At 47.8% G+C, this 24569-nt stretch overlaps 2 protein-coding genes across 3 annotated transcripts in view; both read right to left on the reverse strand.

Moving 5' to 3' along the window:
• The window catches only part of MTMR8 (myotubularin related protein 8), a 277728-nt gene that overhangs the window by 13177 nt on the left and 239982 nt on the right, over positions 1–24569 (reverse strand). The window lies entirely within an intron of this gene.
• Positions 14780–24569, reverse strand: part of ARHGEF9 (Cdc42 guanine nucleotide exchange factor 9) — a 50651-nt gene continuing 40861 nt past the window's right edge. The window contains exons 8-9 of one of the 2 annotated variants that reach the window (XM_083876269.1): positions 17728–17887; positions 14780–15306 (exon numbers count right to left, since the gene is read on the reverse strand). In XM_083876269.1, coding sequence (XP_083732395.1) covers positions 15300–15306; positions 17728–17887 — 167 coding nt within the window. In that variant the 3' untranslated portion in view covers positions 14780–15299. Of the gene's footprint in view, positions 17888–24569 lie in introns of both variants that reach the window. The other variant, XM_083876268.1, reaches the window with a different exon arrangement.

Here is a 24569-nt window from a genome sequence, read left to right on the forward strand (position 1 = left end):
TTAAAATTTTATTTTATTTTATATTATTTATTTATTTATTTATTTATTTTTAATTTTTAAATTTTTTTTTGTTTTTTTTTTTTAAATTATATTTTATTTTATTTTATTTTATTTTTATTTATTTATTTAATTTATTTTAGGTTTATTTTATTTTAATTTTTTTAATCATTTTACCTTTCTTCTTATTAAATTGTATTTCTGACTTGGAGCCTCTCACTCCTTTTGCTTTCAAACCACAACACCTATCTGAACTCCTTGCTGCTCTCCAGCAGGGCTGGTCCTGAGGAAAAAAAACCCAAGTTAAAAAGGCAGAGTGGGCAGAGCAGGGGGAGCAGCTCCTGGAGCCCAGAAATGTTAAGGGACACATTATGGGAGAGGCTCTGCAGACACAAAAGGTCACCACTGCCCCAGCTCTCAGCACGACAAAGGCCAACTATTTTTAACTCCATTTCGAGTGGGAAGCCTAAAGCCATGAGCTGGCCTGATTGCAGGAGGCCTTGGCTCTGGTGCTAATCAGAGCTGTTTGCATAATGTGAGCTGCATCCCAAACCTGCCCCAGCCTGACACCCGGGGATGGGCCCCGACCTCCTGAGGTGCTGCAAGCACTGCACCAAAAATCCCTCCTTGTCTTGGACAATCACAGCAAGAGACGTGGAGTTCATGAGCCAGAGGTGAGGGTTAACAGGGAGAGACACAGATAATTTGTATTACTGAGCAGTGACCCCACCTGCAGCTGTGCACAGCACCAAACTTCAGCTGGCAGCACACACCAGGGATTGCTGGGGCAGCTGCCACAAGATCCACAGAAAAGGGATCTCCTGTTCTGCCTGGAGAATCCAGGGCTCCTTAAACGTGTCCTCTGCAGTCACAAAGCTTTGGCTCCAAGGCTGTTTTCAAAAATAAAAGCAAGTATTTACAGGCAGATGTGCAGGACTCTGTCAATGCAGCTGCCAGCAGGAGTGTCAGCTCTGGCAGGACAAGGTCTGCACCTCTGGTTTTCTGGTTTTCTGGTTTTCTTCACCCTGGTGACAGAGCCAAGAGAAGCCAAGCTCTGCTCTGGGATCATTTCCCAACTTCTCTCCATGCTGCTGTAGAAAGTGGGGCTGCACCATGGTCCTCCCCCATGGCTGTCGGAGTCCAGGACATCCCTCTGGGCACCCTGGAAGGTCACAGACCTCAGTAGAGAGGCCTGGGACCCAAAAAAGGGGGTCTGGGGTCTGTGCAGGGGGGTCTGGGGTCTGCCCAGGGGGGTTTCCCTGGCACAGAGCCCAGGAGGACACAGGCTTTGAGTTTGGTCCATGAGAAAAACTTCCAACACAGAGAAGAATTGCAAGTCACAAATGTGTGACAGACAGTGGTGTGGTTTATCACCAGGTAGAAGATTTTGTAGTTTTGGGTTTTTAGAATGTAGATGCAAAGGGACAAGGTGGAATTTTAGGGTGGAACCTGAGTTCTTCTTCTTCTCCCTTGGCCTCCATTGTCTGCAGTGCCGTGGGCACAGGGGAGTTTCAGTGGGTTGGGGCAGAGTAGAGATGACCCTGTTAGTGCAGGTGACAGACATTGGTATGGAATGGTCAATAATAACCACAGAATTATCTGTATAAAGGCAGAGTGACCTCCCATCACGGGACAGTCCCCTCGTGTCCAGGCTGCTGTGAACACCTTGGGGGACACAGAGAATTGTAAGATCAGAATTAATAAACAACGTGAGAAACCAAGAAAACCAAGACCTTGAGACTCCTCATCCACATCATTCTCGCGCCGCACCAAGCACAGAGTCAGACTCAGACTCAAAACCTTCAGAGATCAGGAAGGAAAAAATCACTCCCTCAAACCCACCAGAACCACCAGCTTTGGTGAAATAAACCACAAAACCCAAGACATGGCTTTGCCCTTATGTGGAACTTTCCTTCCCTTCAAAAATCCCCATCCCTAAACCCTCCCTGTTCTCTTTGGGGAAAACATCCTCCCAAACCCATCCTGAGCTGCATCTACAGCGTGTCCTGCAGTGTCCCCTCCCTGCCCAGCCCTGGCCACTGCAATTAGCAGCAATTAAGAGCAGCAGGGGAGAGATTCCTGTCTCCAAGCCCTGGCAGATTGCACAGCAGGGAGTGGATGCCACGGGTAAGGAGAGCTGGTTGAAAAATAGCCCTGGCTCCTTCCCAGAGGATTAATTAGGGCCGTGGACAGTCTAATTCAGCCCTTAATGAGCCCTTGGGGGAAGTGGGAGATAACAAAAGCAGCCCTGGAGAAATGCTGGGTTAGGGCTGAGACTGGACAAGGGATGTGGCATCCTGCAGGAAAACTGGGGGGAAATTCTGGAAGAGGAATTTCAGAGCCTCCCTCCTCCTCTAAAGGCAGATTTTCACCTGCTGGAAACCAAGATTTGAGGTGTCTGCAAAAGCTTTGTTGGTTTGGGGTTGGAAAGAGAAATTTAACCTCTGCAAAGGGTTCATCTTGTCTGGAGGAGTTTGGGTTGGAGATTAAATGTGGGCAGGTAATTTTGGACCTGTGACCTGCCCTTGTTTCCCCTGAGTGGGAACAGAGCTGACACCCAGCACAGGAACCTCTGAGAGATAAAGGCAAAATATGCAGGTGGCAAAGCCAAAAAAATATGCAGGTGGCAAGAGTGGACAAGGGATGTGGAATCCTGCAGGAAAACTGGGAGGAAATTCTGGAAGAGGAATTTCAGAGCCTCCCTCCTCCTCTAAAGGCAGATTTTCACCTGCTGGAAATGAGGATTTGAGGTGTCTGCAGTGAAAGCTGCAAAAGCTTGGTTGGTTTGGGGTTGGAAAGGGAAATTTAACCTCTCCCAAGGTGGGACCAAAGGGAAATTTAACCTCTGCAAAGGTGAGACCAAAGGGTTCATCTTGTTTGGAGGAGTTTGGGTTGGAGATTAAATGTGGGCAGGTAATTTTGGGTCTGTGACCTGCCCTTGTTTCCCCTGAGTGGGAACAGAGCTGACACCCAACACAGAACCTCAGAGAGACAAAGGCAAAAAATTCAGGTGGCAAGGCCAAAAAATTATGCAGGTGGCAAGAGTGGACAAGGGATGTGGAATCCTGCAGGAAAATGGGAGGAAATTCTAAAAGAGGATTTTCAGAGCCTCCCTCCTCCTCTAAAGGCAGATTTTCACCTGCTGGAAAGGAGGATTTGAGGTGTCTGCAGTGAAAGCTGCAAAAGCTTGGTTGGTTTGGGGTTGGAAAGAGAAATTTAACCTCTCCCAAGGTGGGACCAAAGGGAAATTTAACCTCTGCAAAGGTGAGACCAAAGGGAAATTTAATGTCTGCAAAGGTGAGACCAAAGGGTTCATCTTGTTTGGAGGAGTTTGGGTTGGAGATTAAATGTGGGCAGGTAATTTTGGGTCTGTGACCTGCCCTTGTTTCCCCTGAGTGGGAACAGAGCTGACACCCAGCACAGGAACCTCTGAGAGACACAGGCAAAATATGCACCTGGCAAGGCCAAAAAAAAAAAAGAAATAAAGAGAAAAAATGACAAAACCTCAAAGCTGATCCTGCAGCTTCCTCCCAGAGCATCCCCTGCACCCTTTTATCTCTTCAGTGTCTGGTGCACCTGGAACCTGCAAAAAATGCAGGTGGCAAGGCCAAAAAAAAAAAGAGAAAAAATGACAAAACCTCAAAGCTTATCCTGTAACCCCCTCCCAGAGCATCCCCTGCACCTTTTTATCTCTTCAGTGAGCAGTGCCTGGTGCACCTGGAACCTTTGTGGTCATTTGTGGCCCTTCCTCTCTTGGATATTTGCTGAATATTTAATTAAATATTCTGAACTCAAAGGGATTTCCTTCTCCTGCTCATCCAAAGGGAACATTCCCACCTGCTGTCAGCCCTGGGGACCCCAAACCCTGCTGGGGTTTGCACTGCTGCTCCCAATCCCAACTGTGCCTGAGTGTGTGGGGAAGGAATTCCTGCCCCATTTTCCTCCTGGGAATGAGGGGCAGGATCTGGCTTCACTCACGGGCTGCAGCTTTGAGCCTGATGGGAACTTTGGGGGTTTTTTTCCTGTTATTTTGGAAATTTTGTTATTTTTCGTGTTATTTTCCCTTCCCTTCCCTTCCCTTCCCTTCCCTTCCCTTCCCTTCCCTTCCCTTCCCTTCCCTTCCCTCCTCAGCTGCTTTCTCCAGCACTATCCCTGCTCCCACTTTTTGGTACTAACAACCTCCAAGAGTGCTGTGGTTTATTAATTTCCATCTTGGATGCTTTTCCCTAAATTTTTCCAAGTGTTTTCCACATGGGGAATAGAATAAACCCTGCTTGGTGCTTTCCCTCCTCCCCACGGTTCAGTGGCATTTCTTGGGATAGAAATGCAGTAAAAAAAAAGAAAAAAAATAATTAGTAAAGCTCCCAGCAATAACAAACTGTGCAAATCTTTGCCCTCCAATCCCACTGTTTGGCATTATCAGGGAGAAGGAATGTGAAGATGGCAACACTCCTTAATTCATTAACGCGTTAATTGATTTCACAAAATTACTTTGCCGGGGCCTCTTATCTGCTTTTTATGAGCTGCCAGCACAAAGGAGAAATAGGGAAGACACTTGCACAAATAAATGGAAATAGTGATACAAAAAAACGTTGCCTGAAAGCAAAAAAAAAAAAAAAAAAAAAAAAAAATCAAATTCTTTTCTCGTTCTGCTGAATTTGGCACGCGTCAAAAATACAAATTTCCTGCATTTCCAGCACTCTGGAGAAGAAATGGGCTGATCTTTTTTTTCTTTTTTTTCCTTTCTTCCCCTTCTTCCCCTTTTTCCCTCTGACCCACAGTCAGAGATTAAAAATGATGCCATAGAAAAAAAAAATAAAAGTGCAGATTGCTAATTTTGAAATAAAACATTTTATTTTTTTTCTCCCGTTTTAAGCAAAGATGGGAGTAAAAAAAAGTAAAAAAAAAAAAAAAAAATTGGGAAAAGGGTTTGTCCTCCCATATTCCTGCACTACCAGGCAATGGGTGTTGCCCTCAGTGAAATAAATTTAAATTTGCTTTTCACAGCTTGTTTTCAGGGGTTTTATTTTGGTTTTTTTGTGGTTTTTTGTTTGTTTGTTTGTTTGGGTGTTGTTTGTTTTTTTTTTTTGTTGTTGTTGTTTTTTTTTTTTTTTGCCTTTTTTTTGCTTTTTTGGTTTTTTTGTTTTGTTTTTGTTTTGTTTTGTTTTTTCTGGACATTTTTCAACTATCCAAACAATCTGAGTCATCTCCATGTCAACTTTGATTTTTTGGAAGCATTTTGAGGCTGAAATGGGGCTGCACTAATGTTTTTTTGTAGGTGAGCACAAAGAAAAAGGTGATCCTTGGACCAAGAATTGTTTCTTCCCATGATTTTCCATCATGAAAACAACCTGCCCTGGTGGGGATGGAAGGAATATCAGGCTCTGAACCTCGGAATTGTTGCTACCAACTGTTTGGGGTTGAGGAGAAGTTCAGCCATCTGAAAGTGCATCATCCCAACACTTGGCGAGATGGGGAATGTGGAGGGGAGAGCGCTCAGAACTCACTTTTCATTACCAGGAGCTGATTAAACCACTCGGGCAGCACTGCCCGTACCCAGAGCGGGCAGCCACGGCTATTTTCAGCTTCTCCCTTTCATCCTGCCAAATCCCACTGTTGTGGTTTGAAAGCAAAACGAGTGAGAGGCTCCAAGTCAGAAATACAATTTAATAAGAAGAAAGGTAAAAAGGTAAAAATAAAATGAAATAAATGCAATAACCACTGCCAGAGTCAGAACACACCCTGAGCAGGGTGGGGGGAGCAGTCCAGGTGAGGGGCTCTTCCTGAAGCAGTGATCCCACAGAAAGGTCTGGGAGCTCTGCTCCTCTGGGAATCCAGTGGCTCAGGGCTGCTTGTCCTGTCCCAAATCCCAGATTCTCTCCAGGTGGGAATGCTTGGCTCCTCCCCCTGGGCATTGGGAGCATCTCCCAATGGGATGAGGAGTCGTGCAGTGGCTCCTTGATGGCCCATTAAACAGAGAGAGCTCCTGGAGGGAGTTCCCTGTGAGTCCTGGGCAAGGCATTGATGGGCCATGAGCAGAAGAGCCCAAAGGAGGGGCCTGGGAAAACACTGCCCCACCTGGTTCCAACAGCTCATGGGGATGGGGATGGAATAAACACTGTGTGCACATCCTACACCACAGCCCAGGACACCCAGTCTCCAGACCAGCTTCATTTCCCAGTGGGAACTCAGGACTTTGGGACAATGTCAAGCATCATCACGCTCTGGATCTGCTCGTTTGTGGCTGGGTTTGTGCAGTTCTTGCCCAGTTAATTTTAGCTGAGCCTCGCAGGGGCAGAGTGGGAGAGTTTTTGGTTGCAGTCCCAAGCTCAGGGTTTAATTGTGTAAGACCCCAGCAGAGCCCTGGGTGAGGCTCGTGGGATGGAGCCTTTCTTTAATTGTGCCTTGTTAATGTGAGCTCTGCTGCACTCCAGGTTTCCTCAGGATATCATTTATAACACATTTATAACCTCCCAACAATCTTTTTTTTCTCAGTAGAACTCAACCCTCTTGTGGTTTCAACACAAAAATCTGGGAAAAGGGACTTTCCCTTGTTTTGTTGTGTCCTCATCTCTCTGCCATCACCCTCTCCCATCTTTGCTGGATGTGGACTTTGTTTTTTCCTGGAATAAACTTATTTTTAGCTCAATAAAGTGCACTTGAGATCCCCTTGTTGATGCCCAAGCAGCCTTGTTCTCCCTGGAGCATTTAGGGGAGGGTGAGACTTTAAATAGCAAATCTGCACTTGAAACCCTCGTGGTGCTTGGGCTGGAGCTTTATTTCCTGGGAAAGGCTGAAATGCTGGAATTGGAGAGTAAAACTCTGACACCACCTCAGCCTTCCAGTCCTGCCCAGTCCTGCCCAGTTCCAGCCCTGGACCCAAACAGAAACCAGGTGTCATCCAGAGCAGCTTTAATTCCTTACGAGCCACAAATTAAGAGGAATATTTTTTTTTTTTAAATTCCATATATTTTACCTATAGAAATGGTCCCATGTTCCTGCCCAGTTCCTGCCCAGTCCTGCCCAGTCCTGCCCGGTCCTGCCCAGTTCCAGCCCTGGACCCAAGCAGAAACCAGGTGTCATCCAGAGCAGCTTTAATTCCTTACGAGCCACAAATCAAGAGGAATAATTTTTTTAAAAAAATTCCATATATTTTACCTAGAGAAATGGTCCCATGTCATTAATTCTGCCTTTTCTGCCAAAGCTTTTTCCAGCCCCCTCAGCCTGGAGCCTCCTGGCTCTGAGCACAGCTGGCCAGAGCTGCTCTTGGCTGTGCTGGCAGGTTCTCCATGCTCAGTTCCACCTGAAGGATCCCCTCTGCAGGGTTTGGATGGGGAGGCTCTCGGTTATTTATCAAAACCATCTGTTTGCTCTGGCACACACAGGGAGTTTTCTGTTGGTTCTCGGGCTCTTTGCACCACCTTGGCAGGTCCAAGTGAGCAGCCCCTGGTTGTGGTTTGGTGCAGGGATAAATAATCCTGGGATTGAAGGCTGTGCCCCTTTTTCCTGCTGCACCCTTGGAATTTCTCCTGGGAATGGCAGAGGGGTTATAACTGGGATGGGGGATTGGAATTCAGACATTCAGCGTGGTGTTTCTACAGCAGTTTGGATCAGATTTGAATTTCTACAGTTGTTTGTGTTTGCTGCAGGAGCGTGGTGTGGCCTGTACCCCCTTTTACCCATCACCTTTTTATGAAAAGCCAGAAGAATGACAGAGGACAAACCCCAGGGCTGAGCAGTGTTTTCTCTCCCTCTCCCAGCCCTTCTCTCTGGATTTTGGGGCACTGGTGATTCCCCAATAACACCACCCCCATTAACCCTCCTCACCCCAGTGGGTCTGAGTGGGGAGTGGGATCAGCACTGAGCTGAACGAGGGTTTGGGTGGAGCAGCCCCTGGGAACGGGCTCTGATTTGTGCTCCACCCTGCAGGAGGGGACAGAACTCAGCCTGTGCCACCTCAGGCTGCCAGCCTGGTGTCCCCTGGGCTGGAAATCAGCACCCAGCACACCCAGGAGCAAGGAGGGGATGAGAGAACCCAAACACCCATTTCCCTCAGCCAGGGAAATGTTGTTATTCCCCCCTGGGACCCCCACACAGCCAGGGATGTCTTTAATGGAGCCCTTCTGGAGGCTGAAACCACTCAGCTGTGAGCAGGCAGCAAAATCAAACTGTTTAATGGTGCATCCAGACAGGAGAAACACGTCACCATCCAACATTTCTTGCTCCTCTCCATCCATTCCCTTCTGCCCCGAGCTGCCCAGCAGGCTGGGAATTCCACAGCCATGGGATGGCAGAGCCAGGGAGGGGCTGGGATACAAACCTGGAGTGTCACAGCAGCCCCAGCACAGTCACTTGTCCCCAGGAGGAGGAGGAGGAGGAGGAGGAAGAGGAGGAGGAGGAGAAGATCCAGGCACGATGGGGCTGTGAGGAGCCTGCTCAGCCCTTGGAGAATGGGAATAATCCCTGCTGGGGGCAGAGCCAGAGGCCTCAGCTCCCCCCCTGAGCTCCCAGGTTATGGGTATTTATTGTATGTGCTCCTATTTTCCTTTCCTGCTCCAAAGAGTCGGGATTTCCTCTGGAGCGCGTGAAACCACCGCAGCAGCAGGGCTGGCCAGGGGCTCCTCTCGTGCTGCCCTGCATCTGTGGGGGAGGGAAACTTTGAGGAAAGCAGAGTGTTGGTCACATATTCCCTGAAAAACCAGCCTGAAGGGTAAGGACAGGTGGGATCAGGGAAAAAAAAAAAACCTCCTTGTTCCCTTTCCCTGTGCAAACATCCCCATCCAGGTAATGACACCACCTGTGGGAATGGGAGGACTCTGGGGACTGTCCCAGGTGTTTTTGTCACCCCTGGCAGTGCCAGAACCCTCTGCAGCTCCCCATGGACACCAACACAGCAGAGCTGGGCCCCAGCCAGGCCAAAAAAAAAACCAAAAAATCACAAATGAATTAAAGTAAATCACAAAATACAAACAGGGTGGTCGAGGACAGACAAGGCAGCAAGTGGCAGAGATTTTTGATAATTGCATTATCAGTGCAATTTGCTTGTCTTGTCCTTTGCTGATTTGGGGTTGTGTAAAAACCAGGCTCTGTAAAAAGCACCTGGGGTTGGGTATTGTCAGGATGCTGCTCTTTTTTTTGGCACAGAAGAAGCACAGTCTGGCTGCTGAGGAGTTAAACCAAGGCAAAGGGCACTTTTTGCTTTATCCAAACAGGACTTGTGTGTGGAAAGCAATTCCACTTCAAGACATTGCTCAGACTCAACCCTCCCTGCACAGGAGGGACTGATGAAGGAAAAGTTGTCAAATGTCCAGGTCAGACAGCAGCAGAGTGATCTCAAACCAGTGCAGAGCTGTGCCCAGACCATCCATCTGGAGTGCCCAGGGCTCCCCAGGCTGCAGGAAGAGCAGGGACAAAGGACTTTGTGGCACAGCAGCAGTGACTCCTCTCCTGTAAATGATTTTTTTGTGCAAACCTGCTGCTCCTCTGTCTTGGGCTGCAATGAAGGATGTAACCAGCAGTGTGTATATTATTGGGGCAGTGTTCTTTATCTCTTCCATGACCCATCCCTCAGAACTCCAGGGGGGATCTTCTGTTAAAACCCAATTGTTAAAGCAGCTGGGGCCCTGTGTGTGTCCCTAAATCTGTGTCCAGCCCTGTGTGTTTGTCCCTAAATCTGTGTCCAGCTCTGTGTGTGACCCCAGCTCTGTGTCCAGCCCTGTGTGTGACCTTAACTCTGTGTCCAGCCTTGTGTGTGACACTAAATCTGTGTCCAGCCTCATGTGTGTCCCTGTGTCCAGCCCTGTGTGTGACCCCAGCTCTCTGCCCAGCTCTGTGTGTCCCTAACTCTGTGTCCCTAACTCTGTGTCCAGCCCTGTGTGTGACACTAAATCTGTGTCCAGCCCCATGTGTCCCTGTGTCCAGCCCTATGTGTGACCCGAACTCTGTGTCCAGCCCCATGTGTGTGTCCCTAAACCTGTGTCCAGCCTCATGTGTGTCCCTGTGTCCAGCCCTGTGTGTGTCCCTAAATCTGTGTCCAGACCCATGTGTGACCCTGTGCCCCTAACTCTCTGTCCCCAACTCTGTGTCCAGCCTCATGTGTGTCCCTGTGTCCAGGACCATGTGTGACCCCAGCTCTGTGTCCAGTCCTGTGTGTGTCCCCAGCTCTGTGTGTCCCTAAACCTGTGTCCAGCCCTGTGTGTGTCCCCAGCTCTGTGTCCAGCCCTGTGTGTGTCCCTGTGTGTCCAGCCTCATGTGTGACCCTAACTCTGTGTCCAGCCCCATGTGTGACCCTATGTCCCTAACTCTGTGACCCCAGCTCTGTGTCCAGCCCTGTGTGTGTCCCCAGCTCTGTGTGTCCCTAAACCTGTGTCTAGCCCTGTGTGTGTCCCCATCTCTGTGTCCACCCCTCCTCTCCCCCCCAAGTGCCATCCCCAGCTCCCCCAGCACTGTGATCTGTGTCACAGCAGTGTCACCTCTGACAGGACACCCCAGCCCAGGGACTGCTCACAGCACTGAGGATTTCTATATGAGATGTGTTTTCCTGCAGGGGTTGCACCTTTAACACGCTCTCCTGAATGAAAATAAATCCTCCCCAGTGTTCCCTGTCTCGTTGGTGTTTTGTTGGTCCCAGGAGAAGAGGAAAATGCTCTCTTGTCCCTCACACAACACACAGACCACCCTGGTTTTGGACAAGGAGGAAAATTTGGGAATGTGCTCTAGAAACAGGGAAAACTTTTGAGCCATTTCCAGCCTGGGGAAAAGGCTGAGCACAGAGATCTGTCAATCCTCCAAGAGGTGACAAAACTCCTGTGCCCCTGACAGGAGAAGGTGCAAATCTTCACCAGGAGGAATTTTGCCTGGAGAGAGCTGGAAGAAAAAAGGATGTGAACATTAAAAGCATTTCAGAAATACCTTCTACCTCTTTCCCAGAGCAAAGGTGGGAGGTGCAGACAAATAAAGGCAGTTTTACAATTTGTACCTGCAGCTTTGGGGATTGTATTTGTAGTTTAACAACTCCTGTCCTTCCTTAGAATGTGGAATCCTTGGTGGGCAGGGCTTGGAAACACTCTGAAAACACCAGTTATTCCCATTTCATCTCCCCAGCACATGGAATTTCAGTTGTTCTTGATAAACCAGCCCAGATGGTGCATCACATTTGGGATGCTGCCCTGCTGCTGCACTTAGTGCAGAACCTGCTGCTGCCCCTTAGCTCCAGAATAATAAAAAAATGGATTGAGATTACACATCTCGTGTGTAATCCCTGCACCATCACCCAGATTGAAAATTTCATTTCTTAACAATTAAAAGCTGGTTTGTAACACCACAGATACACACAGGGATAACCCAGAGGTGACACAGAGCCCCTCACAAACACTCCTGCCATGCCACAAACACATCCCTCACTCCAAGAGGAGCCAGACCCACCCACCCTGCCCAGGGATGTTTCCAGCTCTGCACAATATTCCTGTTTTCCAGGGGAGGCATAGACAGGACCACACCCCAACCCTCCCCGCAGGAGAAAAGGAGGGTTTGAAATGGATTTCTTTGGATTTGGTTTTTTTTGTTTTATGCAAGCAAAGTTCTGAGGAGCTGAAAAAGCTGAAACCAAACAAATCACACCAAAAGACAGAAATTTGCCATCAGCTACAGGCAGCAGCAGCAGCATTCCCAGCCATGGAGGGCTCTTCCCACTGCTGGGGAAGCAATCCAGGCTGGGAGCAGGGCAGGGAAGGGATTTGAAGCCTCTGGGATGCTCCTGCTCACATTGAGCACACATTGACTGCCTGGATTCCTGCTCTGGGTGCACTCCTGGCTCTCCCCACCTTTCCCTGCAGCTCCTCCTGCAAACCTGGGAGTGCAAATAACTCTGCACAGATGGTGGTGGGGTAGGAGAGGAGTTTTCTCTCCAGGGGAAGGTTTGATAAGGGACTGCACACCCTGGAGGGAAACAACATCACTGGGAGAGATGACCCCAGCACAGCCTCTCTCCACTGCAAGCGATGCAAGCAAGAGAAAAATAAAAGCTCAGCTGGGGATGTTGCTGAAGCAGGAGGCAGATGTGAAGCTGTGATGTTTGAGGTCTGGGCGAGTCTGCTCAAAGTGCAGGAGCAGCTTTGCCTCTCTCCTCTCGTTCTCTCCAAGCAGAATTCCTTGGGGTTTGTGGAGTTTTACTGCCCTGACTGGTTCCCTCACCTGCTCACTCCTCACCCCAACGGGGACCCCAGGGCAGAGAGGAAAGTCCTGGCTGAAAAAAAGGAACAATCTGGCTGGGATTATTTATTTCCCTGTGCCTGTGGGACAAACCAGCTCTGCTCCTGGTTATAATCCCATTTTGAGGCTATCCAGAAATACCCAGCTCACCTGGGAGATGCCCCAGGGGAATAAATACCTGCCTCACCTGGGAGATGCTCCAGGGAAATATCTGCCTCACCTGGGAGATGCTCCAGGGGAATATCTGCCTCACCTGGGAGATGCTCCAGGGGAATAAATACCTGCCTCACCTGGGAGATGCCCCTGGGGAATAAATACCTGCCTCACCTGGGAGATGCCCCTGGGGAATAAATACCTGCCTCACCTGGGAGATGCCCCAGGGGAATAAATACCTGCCTCACCTGGGAGATGCCCCAGGGAATAAATACCTGCCTCACCTGGGGGATGCTCCAGGGGAATAAATACCTGCCTCACCTGGGAGATGCCCCAGGGAATAAATACCTGCCTCACCTGGGGGATGCTCCAGGGGAATAAATACCTGCCTCACCTGGGAGATGCTCCAGGGGAATAAATACCTGCCTCACCTGGGAGATGCTCCAGGGAAATAAATACCCAGCTCACCTGGGAGATGCTCCAGGGGAATAAATACCTGCCTCACCTGGGAGATGCTCCAGGGAAATATCTGCCTCACCTGGGAGATGCCCCAGGGGAATAAATACCTGCCTCACCTGGGAGATGCCCCAGGGGAATAAATACCTGCCTCACCTGGGAGATGCTCCAGGGGAATAAATACCTGCCTCACCTGGGAGATGCCCCAGGGAAATAAATACCTGCCTCACCTGGGAGATGCCCCAGGGAAATAAATACCTGCCTCACCTGGGAGATGCCCCAGGGGAATAAATACCTGCCTCACCTGGGAGATGCCCCAGGGAAATAAATACCTGCCTCACCTGGGAGATGCCCCAGGGGAATAAATACCTGCCTCACCTGGGAGATGCCCCAGGGGAATAAATACCTGCCTCACCTGGGAGATGCCCCAGGGAAATAAATACCTGCCTCACCTGGGAGATGCCCCAGGGGAATAAATACCTGTCTCACCTGGGAGATGCCCCAGGGGAATAAATACCCAGCTCACCTGGGAGATGCCCCAGGGGAATAAATACCTGCCTCACCTGGGAGATGCTCCAGGGAAATAAATACCTGCCTCACCTGGGAGATGCCCCAGGGGAATAAATACCTCACCTGTGAGATGCTCCAGGGAAATAAATACCTGCCTCACCTGAGAGATGCCCCAGGGAAATATCTACCTCACCTGGGAGATGCCCCAGGGAAATATCTGCCTCACCTGGGAGATGCTCCTGGCATTGGAGAGCACCTGGATTTATTTTCAGGGATGACACCCCTGTCCCTTGTCCCAGGACAGCTGTGGCCAGGCTCCCTCCCCTCCAAACCCACCCTGCTCTATCCCACTGACTCCTTAAATCCTCCTTTGATCCTCTGTCCTCAATTTGCTCAATTCAGGGGGAGGGCACAAAGCAAGGACAGGGGGATTTATTTTTTTTTTTCCAGGACAATCCTATTTTTTGTTTCGATTGCCAGAGCCCCACCCCGAGCTCAGCCCTGGGAGAAGGGTGACCCCGCTCTGAGGAAAATGATTTAAAATGCCTTCAGATGCCTTTTCACTTATTTTTATTTAATTCCATAAATATTTTCATAAGGCTCAGTGTCTTTACAACACTTTTTTTTTTTTAAACACTTCTTTTTTTTGTTTTGTTTTGTTTTATACACACAACTTTGACACTTGTTTGACAGGGTCAAACAGTCCAATATAAACAAAATAATAAAACTGGCAAGTGCGGATCAGCTGGGTTACCAAAATCCTTTTTTTTTCTTTTTTTTTTCTTTTTTTTTTTTTTTTTTTTTTCTCTTACTGTTAAAACCCCAAAAGCACTAAAATATCAGTATTTGGCTTCAAACTAGAATTTTAAAAACTTTTTTTTTTTTTTTTTTTTTTTTTTTTTTTTTAATTCTCTGCTACAAGTCCCTGTCGTCATAGTGCCTTTTTCAAGCTCCTACAGACTCTTCTTTTCTTCTTAAGGAAAAAATAAGCTTGGTGATGCCATGCAGAACTTACAATAGCTACTAAATATACATGTTCCCTGAAATGTAGCTGCAATGAAAAGATGACAGAGCATAAAGAGAACAAAACCAGAAACCCAAAGCACCACAGTGTACTATCAATAACATTGCAATGGACGGGCTTGGTGCCCCATCCAGAAACTGAAACAAATTTCAAATATATTTCTCTATGTAGTATTTTTTTTTTTTTTTTTTTTTTCTATTTACAACTGTTAAGATGCACCTAGGTTGGTTCTTGGTTTTTTTTGACTTTTTGGAGAGGGTGGGGAGGCGAAAAGTCTTGAATTTAGATCCTCTGTTCTAGTGTCTAGGTTTAGGGTAATGCATGTCATTTACCTAGGGAAGAGGGTTTCTTTTTTATTTTATATATATATATATATATATATATTCAGCCAGAGAAATACCGTAAACATTTAAGTTTGTTACAACTCTCTTGTTTTTTTTTTTTCTTTTTCTGCATATGGACATGGGAAGAAAGTGGGTTCCTCCTGTCTGGCAATTGGAATGAAAAAAAGTCTGTATCAGATGCTCAAAGTCAAAGTCACCCCCGCGTGCATCGGGCGCTGTCACACTCACGCTCCAGCCCTGCTCTCCCTGCTGGGACAGCCACAGCAGCTGCTCAGAGTGGGGAGGAAACCCCAAATGCTGGTTCTTCTTTGTGCCAGCCAATGCTCCATCTCCTGCAGCAATTTATGGAAGGGAGGGAAGAGCTTTCTTGAGCCAAGCCCCTGGTCCCTGCGGCCGCCAGCACGAGCAGCGCTGCCCCGGACGGCCTTCCCAACTCAGAACAAAGAAGCTGCTGAGTCCAACAAGTGGCCTTTGTCACATCTTGATTTATGATGGCAAATAATGGTGTGGCGGTGGTGTTTTCGGTTTGTTTGTTTTTGTTTTTTTTTTCCTAGCGGTGAATATTTAGGAAGCATCTTCTCATAAAAATTATGGATGTCTCATTCTCACTCTCTGAGGCACAAAACAGTAAATGAACAGGCTTAACTAATGTGCTTGTTATTTTTTTTTTTTTTTTTTTTTTTCCCTAAGCAATTAAAAAGGCAAAAGGAGTAAGTGAAATTTTCATCATGTTGACAACATTTTGGAATCTCTCTCTCTTTCTCTCTCTCTCTCTCTCTCTCTCTGCCTCTCTCCAGCCATTCAGAAAGAATAAAACATTCCAGTTAACTGACGAGAAAACCCATCTCATGCACTGTTTTAAATACCCATTCTGTTAAAGCAACAAAACAATATTTGCTATGTATCCCGTATTAAAATCTAACCATAAAAATGTAAAGGTACAAAAGAGCATAAAAATAACTTCTGATATAAAACTGAGTTGCTTCCTATTTGGGAATCCTGGTGTTTGTCACAGAGGGGCCACTCCTCCTCTCCAAAATACTAATCTGGCTTTGCTGGTTATTGATAGTTTCTAGATTATTCAAAAAAAGTATAAGAGAAATTATTTTTTGGATTTAAATTAAAAAAATAATGCCACCCTTTGTGATATGCCCTGAAATAAAAACAGGCTCCATGGAAACAATGAAACAACACTCTCTGCTCTTCACATTCACTTGGATTTCTTAGGGGCAAAAAAAAAAAAAAGAAAAAAAAAAAAGAAGAAAAAAAAAAAAGTATCTCCACGTTCTTTTTCCTGGGGTGCTTATGTGGTGGATCTGATTCCAAAGAAAATGACAAATACAGTGATCAATCACTTCATTTCAAAGGAGCTTGCAGAATAGCTCTGCAAAGATTTCAAGTTCATCTTCTAAATCTGGTTAAACAGTCTCATTTGCCCTAGGGAAAAAAAAAAAAAAAAAAAAAAGAAAATCCTCCTCCTGACAACGGTCTGTTTTACAAGCTTAACCATAAGCTCCTGCACTTGCAAACAAATACACTTAAGGCTGAAATTGTAGGGAAGGGTCTTTAAAAAATATAGAGCTGTGGATTTTTAGAGGGAGAAAAAGAGAGAGAAAGAGACACGGAGGGTTGGAGGTGCAGCCCCACTGCACTGACCCCTCCAAGGGGCTGGACTGGACCAGCACAGCTGGGACTGGACACAAAACCATGACCATGAGCTCCTGCAAGGAGAAAACCTCTGAGCTCCTCAGCAATTTGGGGTTTAACCTCAGCTGGGCACCACCAAAAATGAGGATCCTTCCACTAATGGGGCAGAGCTGGTGTGGGGTGGGCACTGAGAGCACCCACAGGGCCTCACTTGGGGGTCACTGCTCCTGCAAATGGGAATTAGTGATTTGTAGGGTGAGAGGGGCCAAAGGATGGGACCTTAGTTCCTGAAGACAGAAAACTGGCGGCTTGTCGGAGCCTCGGAGCCAATTTTCCTCTCTGCAACAGAGGCATGAAGCCATTGGGTTTTTTAAGCTTTTTATCTTTGCATGGAGAACAAAGATAGGAGTGGGCTTTTCAAGTGGCTCAGCTCGAAAAGAAAATAAACCAAAGATGAGCCCCACAAAAAACAAAGCAAAAGGAAGAAAAGCCCCTGATTTCTCTTTTCTCAGTCTTGCTCCGAGTGTGAACAAAAATCACACCGAATTGAGAAAAAGACAAGTGCTTAAAAAAAAAAATAAAAAATGCAAAAGATGAACGGAGGAAAAACCCATCTCTCAACTTCCTAAACAGCTGCTTGCCCTTCTGCTGGGTTTCACCTGCCCACAGGAGAACAGTTAAAGCCAGAGAAAAACTGCAGATCAGAGCGGGAGCACAGGGAGCAACATCCAGACAGGCACAAATCAGACCAGGGAGATGCAGGACAGGGACAGCCCCAGGGGAGGGACAGAGAGGAGAGGGAGCACAGACCTCCCAACACTCCAAAAAAAAAAAAAAAAAAAAAACCAAAAAACAAACAACACCTCGCCCCGCCCCGCCCACCATAAATAAAATCAAAGAAAATATACATCAATGTAGTCCATGAGGAAGTTCCATGATGGAGTCACACAAGCGAGAAAGCGTTCTGACGACTCGGATGGGAATGAAGGAAAAACAGGAAAAAAAAAAACAAAACCAAAAAAACGACCCAACAAAAAGAGATGTCCGACTGATGGAGTGAAATAAAATAAAACAGGTCAACGTGGTTAGAAATCATTGGTGCTTCCTAGTATCTAGTAGCAGATTACTTCCCAAAAACGACAAAAAAAAAAAAAGTTTTTGGTCCTTCTATATATATACATATATGTATATATATTATTATTTTTAAAATGTGTGTATACATATATATATGTATATATATTTAGTTGCAACAGTGCTTCTCCGAAAAAAGGTCCATCTATAAATATAATTTTATTTATTTTTATTTTTTTTTTTTTTTTAAATTTTAGTTCTTTTTAAGTTAAAATTCTCCATCTCTCTAGGTATTATTTTTTGAATGGTGTTAACCTGCTGAAGTTTTGCCAGAATGGTGCCTGGCTGCGTCTGGGTTCGGTGAACTCGAAGACCTGGGACTGGGATATGCCATCTGTCACCATGTATTGTCCCTGATTTAATGGATCCTGGGGTGGTGGGTAGGCTGGAGGAACCGACTTGGAGTAGCTCACACCTGCATCGATGATTGGGGGGAAAAAGAAACAGATCAGTCAAAGAGCAATCGGGTCAATAGTCGTTCTTCGTCATGCTACTGCTCCTTATCACTCCTTATCACTCCTTATCGCTCCTTATCGCTCCTTATCGCTTCATAATCAGGTCCCACGCGCCAGCACGTGCCAGGAGTGGCCAATCTCCAGAATCTGCCTGCCTGACCTCTGAGCTCCAGGGCTGCCTCCCTACGCCAAAGCTCCAAGGCTGGGACAGGATCCGTTACTTTTGTTGGGCACGGCTCTGCCCGCCCTGATGGAAAAGTCCTGTGTGAGCGAGGAGAGCCCTGCCCTGCCCAGGCCAACTCATCCCGCTCTGATTTATCAGGTGTGTGTTCCAAGCTCCTGCTCGCCCTCCCTCCCAGCTCTCCCTGGAGAACAGCCTTGCCCCAACATGCCCCTCTGAGCACCCCCAGCACGACCCCGAGCGTCGCCCGGCTCCGGTTCCCGCGCGGAACGGAGCGGAGCTGCCGTGGGAGAAGCCCTACCCTGGCAGGGATGTGCCTACAACAGTTTAGGACTTTTCCATAGGGTTTGTTCTCAATTCACCAGTCTGGTTTCAGCCCAAAAACGGCTGCACGCGACGCAGAAAAGGCTGACTCTGCTCAAACCAAACTGGTGGCAATGGATGGGCTGGCAAGGCTACGATTTTGGGGTGGAGATGTTCAATTCCCACTCAGGTGAGCCACAGCTCCTGTGCAGGAACAGGGACAGAGAGGAGATCATTCCCTTACAGCTCTCCCATGGAACGAGGGGGCTCCAGCATCCTGTTGTACAGGATGGTGTGTAAAGGGTGGCTCTGGGTGACTGAAGTGGAACAGAAGGGATGTGTGTCACCACCAAAGCACAGCCTACAGGGCACAGTGACACAGTCTGGATGTCCTTCCCCACAAGGACAACCCCCTCCTTCAGCCTCGGGGCAGCGGGGCTGGCTGGAAACCACGACTGCAGGAAGGAGAGAGGAGCGGGGCTGTGGAGCAGCTCGCTGTAAGCTCTGGCCATCTCTGGATCATGCAGAACTGCTCTTCCTTCTGCAGGAGGTGGCCGTCGCCTCCCCGGGCTTTAACCACAGCAGCGAGGCCACCACTGTCCCCGAGCAGCTCAGTGTCCTCATCTGGACAGCGTGGCATCCCCCACCTACCTCACAGGAGGGTTGTGAAGCTAAATTAATTAATGTTTGTAAAACACTTTGAGATCCTCGGCTGGGAAGGTGCTGGAGAAGGCAAAATACGGTGATTAGCGCCCAGGTACCAGAGCAAGGTGTGCACAGCAATGCGGCTCCTACCACACACAGACACACCAGCGCTGGCCGGGCACGGACGGCGGCACACGACGGGCACTGACACAGAGGGAAAGCCTCACGAGGGCACCCACAGAGCTCACCACAAAGCTTGGCCAGGTGCTGATTGCTCAGGCAGGACCTCACAAGGGTTAAGGAGATAAAAGCGTGTCTTGAGGGAAGAGAATTGAGGAGTTTCTTCCCTGATACGGAATTTATCGATCACAGGGGGAGAGTCCTCAGAAGGTTCAGAGCAAATGGAGATGTCTTGGAGTATGTCTAAGTGATTTCTGCTTCTTTACTGTGTTTTGTGCAGTTCTCTGTCCACTGTAGAGAATAACCGAGATCACTCCTCACAGTGGGCAAAAACTGCTCTGCAATTCCCTCACTAACCTTTAATGAATCCATCACAATCAGTATTTCAAATTTACTTGGAAAGATCGACCTGGAGATGTTCTCCACCTGTACCTGAATTCTGGAATAGTTACTCATCAATGACTTCTCTACTCTGTAGCTCCTGTCTCCCACCTGCAGAGCTGTGCTGGGGGCACACCTGGGCAGGGGCAGCTGCAGGAAACCTGGCACAACCTCTGCAACACCCTCGTTGGTACAGAACTCCAAGGAACTGTTTGAATTTGAACCACTGTGTGACTGAAACCCACAAGGGCGGGGCACTGAGCTCTTCTCTACCCACCTCTCCCATTCCTTTTCCTGCTGTGAGCTGCCCATCTCCAGTGTGGCCAGTGGGACCAACTGCAGGGGACAAACTGAGCCCATCCAGGAGTGCCAACCTTCTCCTGGAGGCCACCAGCCCTTGGCCAATTTCCCCAGCAGACACTGGTGAGGGATTTTAGGATCTGTGCCACTAAAATTACTCATTTTCTACAACACAAGAGCTGTGAATCTGAAGCTGTTACTGAGAGGGGACACAGAAATTGTTTTTAGCTTTATAAATCCTTAAAGCCACCTTGCTTTAGTGACATGGTCCCATGGCTTTGGGGTTCTGTAGCTGGGCTCTTTACTGCCTCTAAACCAGTTGGAGGAGGGTGAACTAATGTATTTTAATGATGATACAAAATCTCCTGGATCAGCAAAATGCTGTGCACTTGGAAAGCTGAAGAAATAAAGGCCAGTCTGGCTGATGTCCAGCGACAGTGATGGAGTTACTGCAAGGAATGGAATCCATAATCTGTCTTCTCCAAAAGGGAAAAGGGGCAGACTCCCCTGGCCAGATCATCACCAAACCCCATTCAGCTCTTCCCCAAAACTCCTGAAAAATGTCCTGCCATGCACAGCTTGCCCCTTTCCCTCAGTAAAGCAGCTCAATGTGTGGCCCTGTGGATTTGGGCTACTGGCATCAACATCTGGGCTACTGGCACCAACATCTGGCCTGGAAGAATGCCAAAAGCTGGTTCTACCTGCTGAAGATTTCATATTTCTCTTACTTATCCAACGGCCTGAAGGATCAAACGTGTGGATCTCAAGGACATGCACACTGTGGGACATGCAAATAAAACCACTGTGATTCCAGAATGAATTTCCTCACAGCACTTTGCCATAGCTTGAGGTGCCCCAAGAGTGACTTCTCCATCTTTTTTTTTGGACATAACCATGTTCTGGAAAAGAGAAACTGGGAAAGGAAGATTCACCTAATCTTCAAATCCTAAGAAGGAGCAATTCTGGGAAAAAGTCTGACAGGAAGGTATTTTTCTGTTCTGTTCTGTTCTGTTGGTTTTTTTTCCCTCATCAGAACTCGGGGCCATCGTACAAAATTGTCTCTTGAGCGATTTTTTTTTTTTTTTTTTTTTAATATGCAAAGCCATAACTCCGCTGCAATCCACCAGAAAGAAAACGAGCAAAGCTCTTTTCCAAGGCAATTTTAGGCAGCGGTGGCGAGCTGGAATTCAAAGCACAAAAAGAGGGGAAGGATCGATGGATAAGCACCGATTTCCAGGCACAGCATCCAACTCCACCCCACGGGCAGAGCTGGAGCTCCTTCTGCTGGTTTGTGCCTCGTTCTGCAGAAACAAGAAAATTCCCAGATTCATAATCCAGCTAGACAAAACTGGTGAGAGATGCTGCGCTGTCACTTTGAAATAAAAATCTTTTTATAGCACCAAGCAACGTCACTCGGAAGCCTTTCGGATTTCTCAGCTCGGAAGGAAACAATTAAAAAAGATTTAAAACCGTCTCGTTTTTTTTTCCCCTTTCTAGGTGAGGTAGGGTTTGGTTTGGTGGGTTGTTTTGTTTTTTTTCAAATTTGAGGTTCCAAGAGGATGTGAGCAGCACTTGAAGCATGCTGGTGACCCACAGGGGACTCGTGCAGAGGGACCATCCAGCACGACACACACACACCATGGAGAACACGCACATCTCCCTCCACATAACCATGGAAACTTGCCTGGCGAGCTGTTGACTCCATCCTCCACCTAGGAGATTTTTAGTTTATCCTTTGATGGGTAGTTATTCCCTCCCTGTGCTGTGCAGGAGGGGACAGTGACATTGCCACCCCTTAAGGAACCTTCCAGCTCCTTCACAGCTCAACAGCAGCTCAGCCAACTTGCATCCTTCAGGAAATGCTCAAAACCCCCAAAAATTCAGGTTTCTCCTGAATATCGTAACCCCCACAGGTGGGGAAGGCAGGGACACGGCTCCAGAGCATTAAATTGTTGTTTGGTTAATTACTCCTGTCACAGTAATGAGTTTGAGTGAAAGAAATGAGCACAACTGGCTGGGTGGGTCCAGCCCTTCAGCACATTTTCAACAGAGGATCTCAAAGCACTGCCCCAGCACTCCTGGGCCAGGGCTGGCAAAGGAAGGTGTGTCTGGAGCTGGCTGTCCCCGAGGTGAGGATGGAGCTGTGAACAGGAACCCTCTGCCCCCACAGCTGCATTTCCTCCCTTTGCACCTCCCTGCTGAACCACCCAACTCTCACTTTTATTTGCACAACTCCAAAGGAATTTCAGTGCCTTCCACAGCCAGGATTCCACCCTGGGATGGCAGCAGTGAGGAGAACATTCCTCATCTCCCTTTTCTAACCATCAACCTCCCTTTTTTTTGTTCAGGAGGGAGAGGACTGGCTGTCTGCAGCTTGAGAAATGCAGGAGGAAGGAGTCATCTCCTGTCCTGATGTTCCCCAGACAACCACAACATCTACCTACACACACCCTGAGCTAACCCGACCCTCTGGAGTCTATTTGTCAAGTCTGCTGCTGCTGCAGCCTGATGTCATTAGAGCAGGCATTAAGATAATGATTCCTCTCGTGTGATAAGAAAAGCTAAATGGAGGCAAGATGGAATAAATGATAACTGGGGGCTTTATCCATCAGAGCTGGGTGAAAACTAATTTCTGCACCCTGCAAGCTGATCACACAGCTCACTCCTGTGTGTGTGTGTTCAGTTCAGCCCTGGAATGCTGCTACAGCTTTTGGGGAGCAATTTCTTTCTAAAACCCCTCACCAAACTCAAAGGTGCAGCAGTTTGTGGCTCACAAACTTATTCCAGAATCTCAACATCAATGTCATCATCACCTTGGCTTTTCTCACAAGGGCCATTAATGTCTCATCCAAAATCTGCCCTGGGGGATTTAGGAAGTGTCACCAGTACCATCCTCAGAGCCCCCCACACATGAGGATTTATTCCTCATTTGCCTTAGCTGGTAAAAATCTTTCTAATTTAGCTGGTTGAAATCTTTTTAATTAAATCTGGCTGGTTCCTGGAGGACTCCAGCTGGATTCTGGGTGCCATCAGTGGGATGGTGCACAGAGGGTCTGAGTTTTACAAATGGGGTAAAAAGCTCTGAGATTGCCCTGAATCTGTGGGGAAATAATGCTGACAACACGATCAGCTCCCTTCCTTCACCTCCTGTGCTGTAAAAACAGCAAAGTGACCCTGATTATCCCAAAATGCAAATGCTCCTCTTTGTTTCCAAGCACTTGGGCTGTGGCTGCTCAGGCTCTCACAATCCCCCAGGCTGTGCCTACACATGGGGAAACAAGGCAGGGCCACGTCAATCTTGTCAGCCAGGAAAATGGAATTAAATTGGGATTAAACAGCCCAGAGAACCACTGGGTCCCTACTCAGCCCTGTCCTGCCCAGCTCTGCTGTGCAGAGTTGCTGGGAGAGCCTCGAGTGCACAAATGTGGGAAGTCAGAGAAGCTGTTGCGTGTCTGGGTCAGGGTTTTGATGTGACACAGTTGGCTGTGAGCTCGAGTGATCAGAAAGGAATAAATTAACAGGAAAATCCAGTGATTCAGAGGGTGTTTGGTGACAGGCCAAGGCAGCTCACGCTGGCTCATGATTTAACCCCTGATGGTTTTGTGTTCACGGGCAGGTTGAGTGACAGAATCTTTCTCAGGTGATGCTGAATCTCTGCTTATCTCATCCCAAGGATTTGTCAGGGCTGAAGGCATCTCCTGGAGGAAATGTGCACAGGGCAGGGAGAGCAGCTGGATGTACCATGGGGGCCCAAGAGCTCCCTGAGGTCACACTAAGGTCACTTCTCTAAACCTCACCAGACATTCCCTTTTGGAAAAGTGGGAAGTGGTGCTTTAAGGATGGAGTCTCCTTCCTAGAAGGGAATCTCTAACTCCCTGACACCACTGGCTGGGTGGGAATATAAACAAATATCCCTTCTGTGGACAGGCCAGATGTGGGCTGAGCTGGGGAGCAGAGAGAGAACTGAGTGTTCCAGTGGCTGCAAACACCAGCCCTGGGAGAGGGGATCACAGGCACTCCACCAGCTTCTGTTTGCAAATGCTTAGAAATGGAAAAATTCCCTGGGATTAACCTTTGTCTACATTGAGGATGGACTGGAGATCCACAAGGGATCTGTTTTGAGGCAGTTTCCTCTCCTTTAGTCAGTGACTGGCAGAAGAGGCCAGTGCCACCCTTATGGGACCCAGGCTCTGCACAGAACCTGCTCTTCCCCTCCTAGTAATTAAATTAAACAATTTAATTTTCTCCCATTTACTTCACTGTTTTCAGGAGACCCCAGACTGAATTCTGTTCTGAGCTCCCACACTGCAGCTGAAGGGCAACAACCAAGAAGCCACATCTTCAACAATCAATGCAAAACCAGCCCTTTTCTCTGCCAGCGAGGTGCACAGCCAGCACTACCCATTCACTGGAGGTCTAATGGACTTAAAGAAGGTCAAAAATTGGTTTAATGCTGTCTTAAGGCATCTGGTCCAACAGCGTTATGTTTTGCCCAATCCAATCAGTGTGTAATGGAAAAATTCCCTGGGATTAAGCTTTGTCTACATTGAGGATGGACTGGAGATCCACAAGGGATCTGTTTTGAGGCAGTTTCCACTCCTTTAGTCAGTGACTGGCAGAAGAGGCCAGTGCCACCTTTATGGCCCTTGGTG

The sequence above is a fragment of the Zosterops lateralis genome (assembly GCF_965231275.1).
Source record: "Zosterops lateralis genome assembly, chromosome: 21".
In the NCBI taxonomy this organism is placed as follows: domain Eukaryota; kingdom Metazoa; phylum Chordata; class Aves; order Passeriformes; family Zosteropidae; genus Zosterops; species Zosterops lateralis.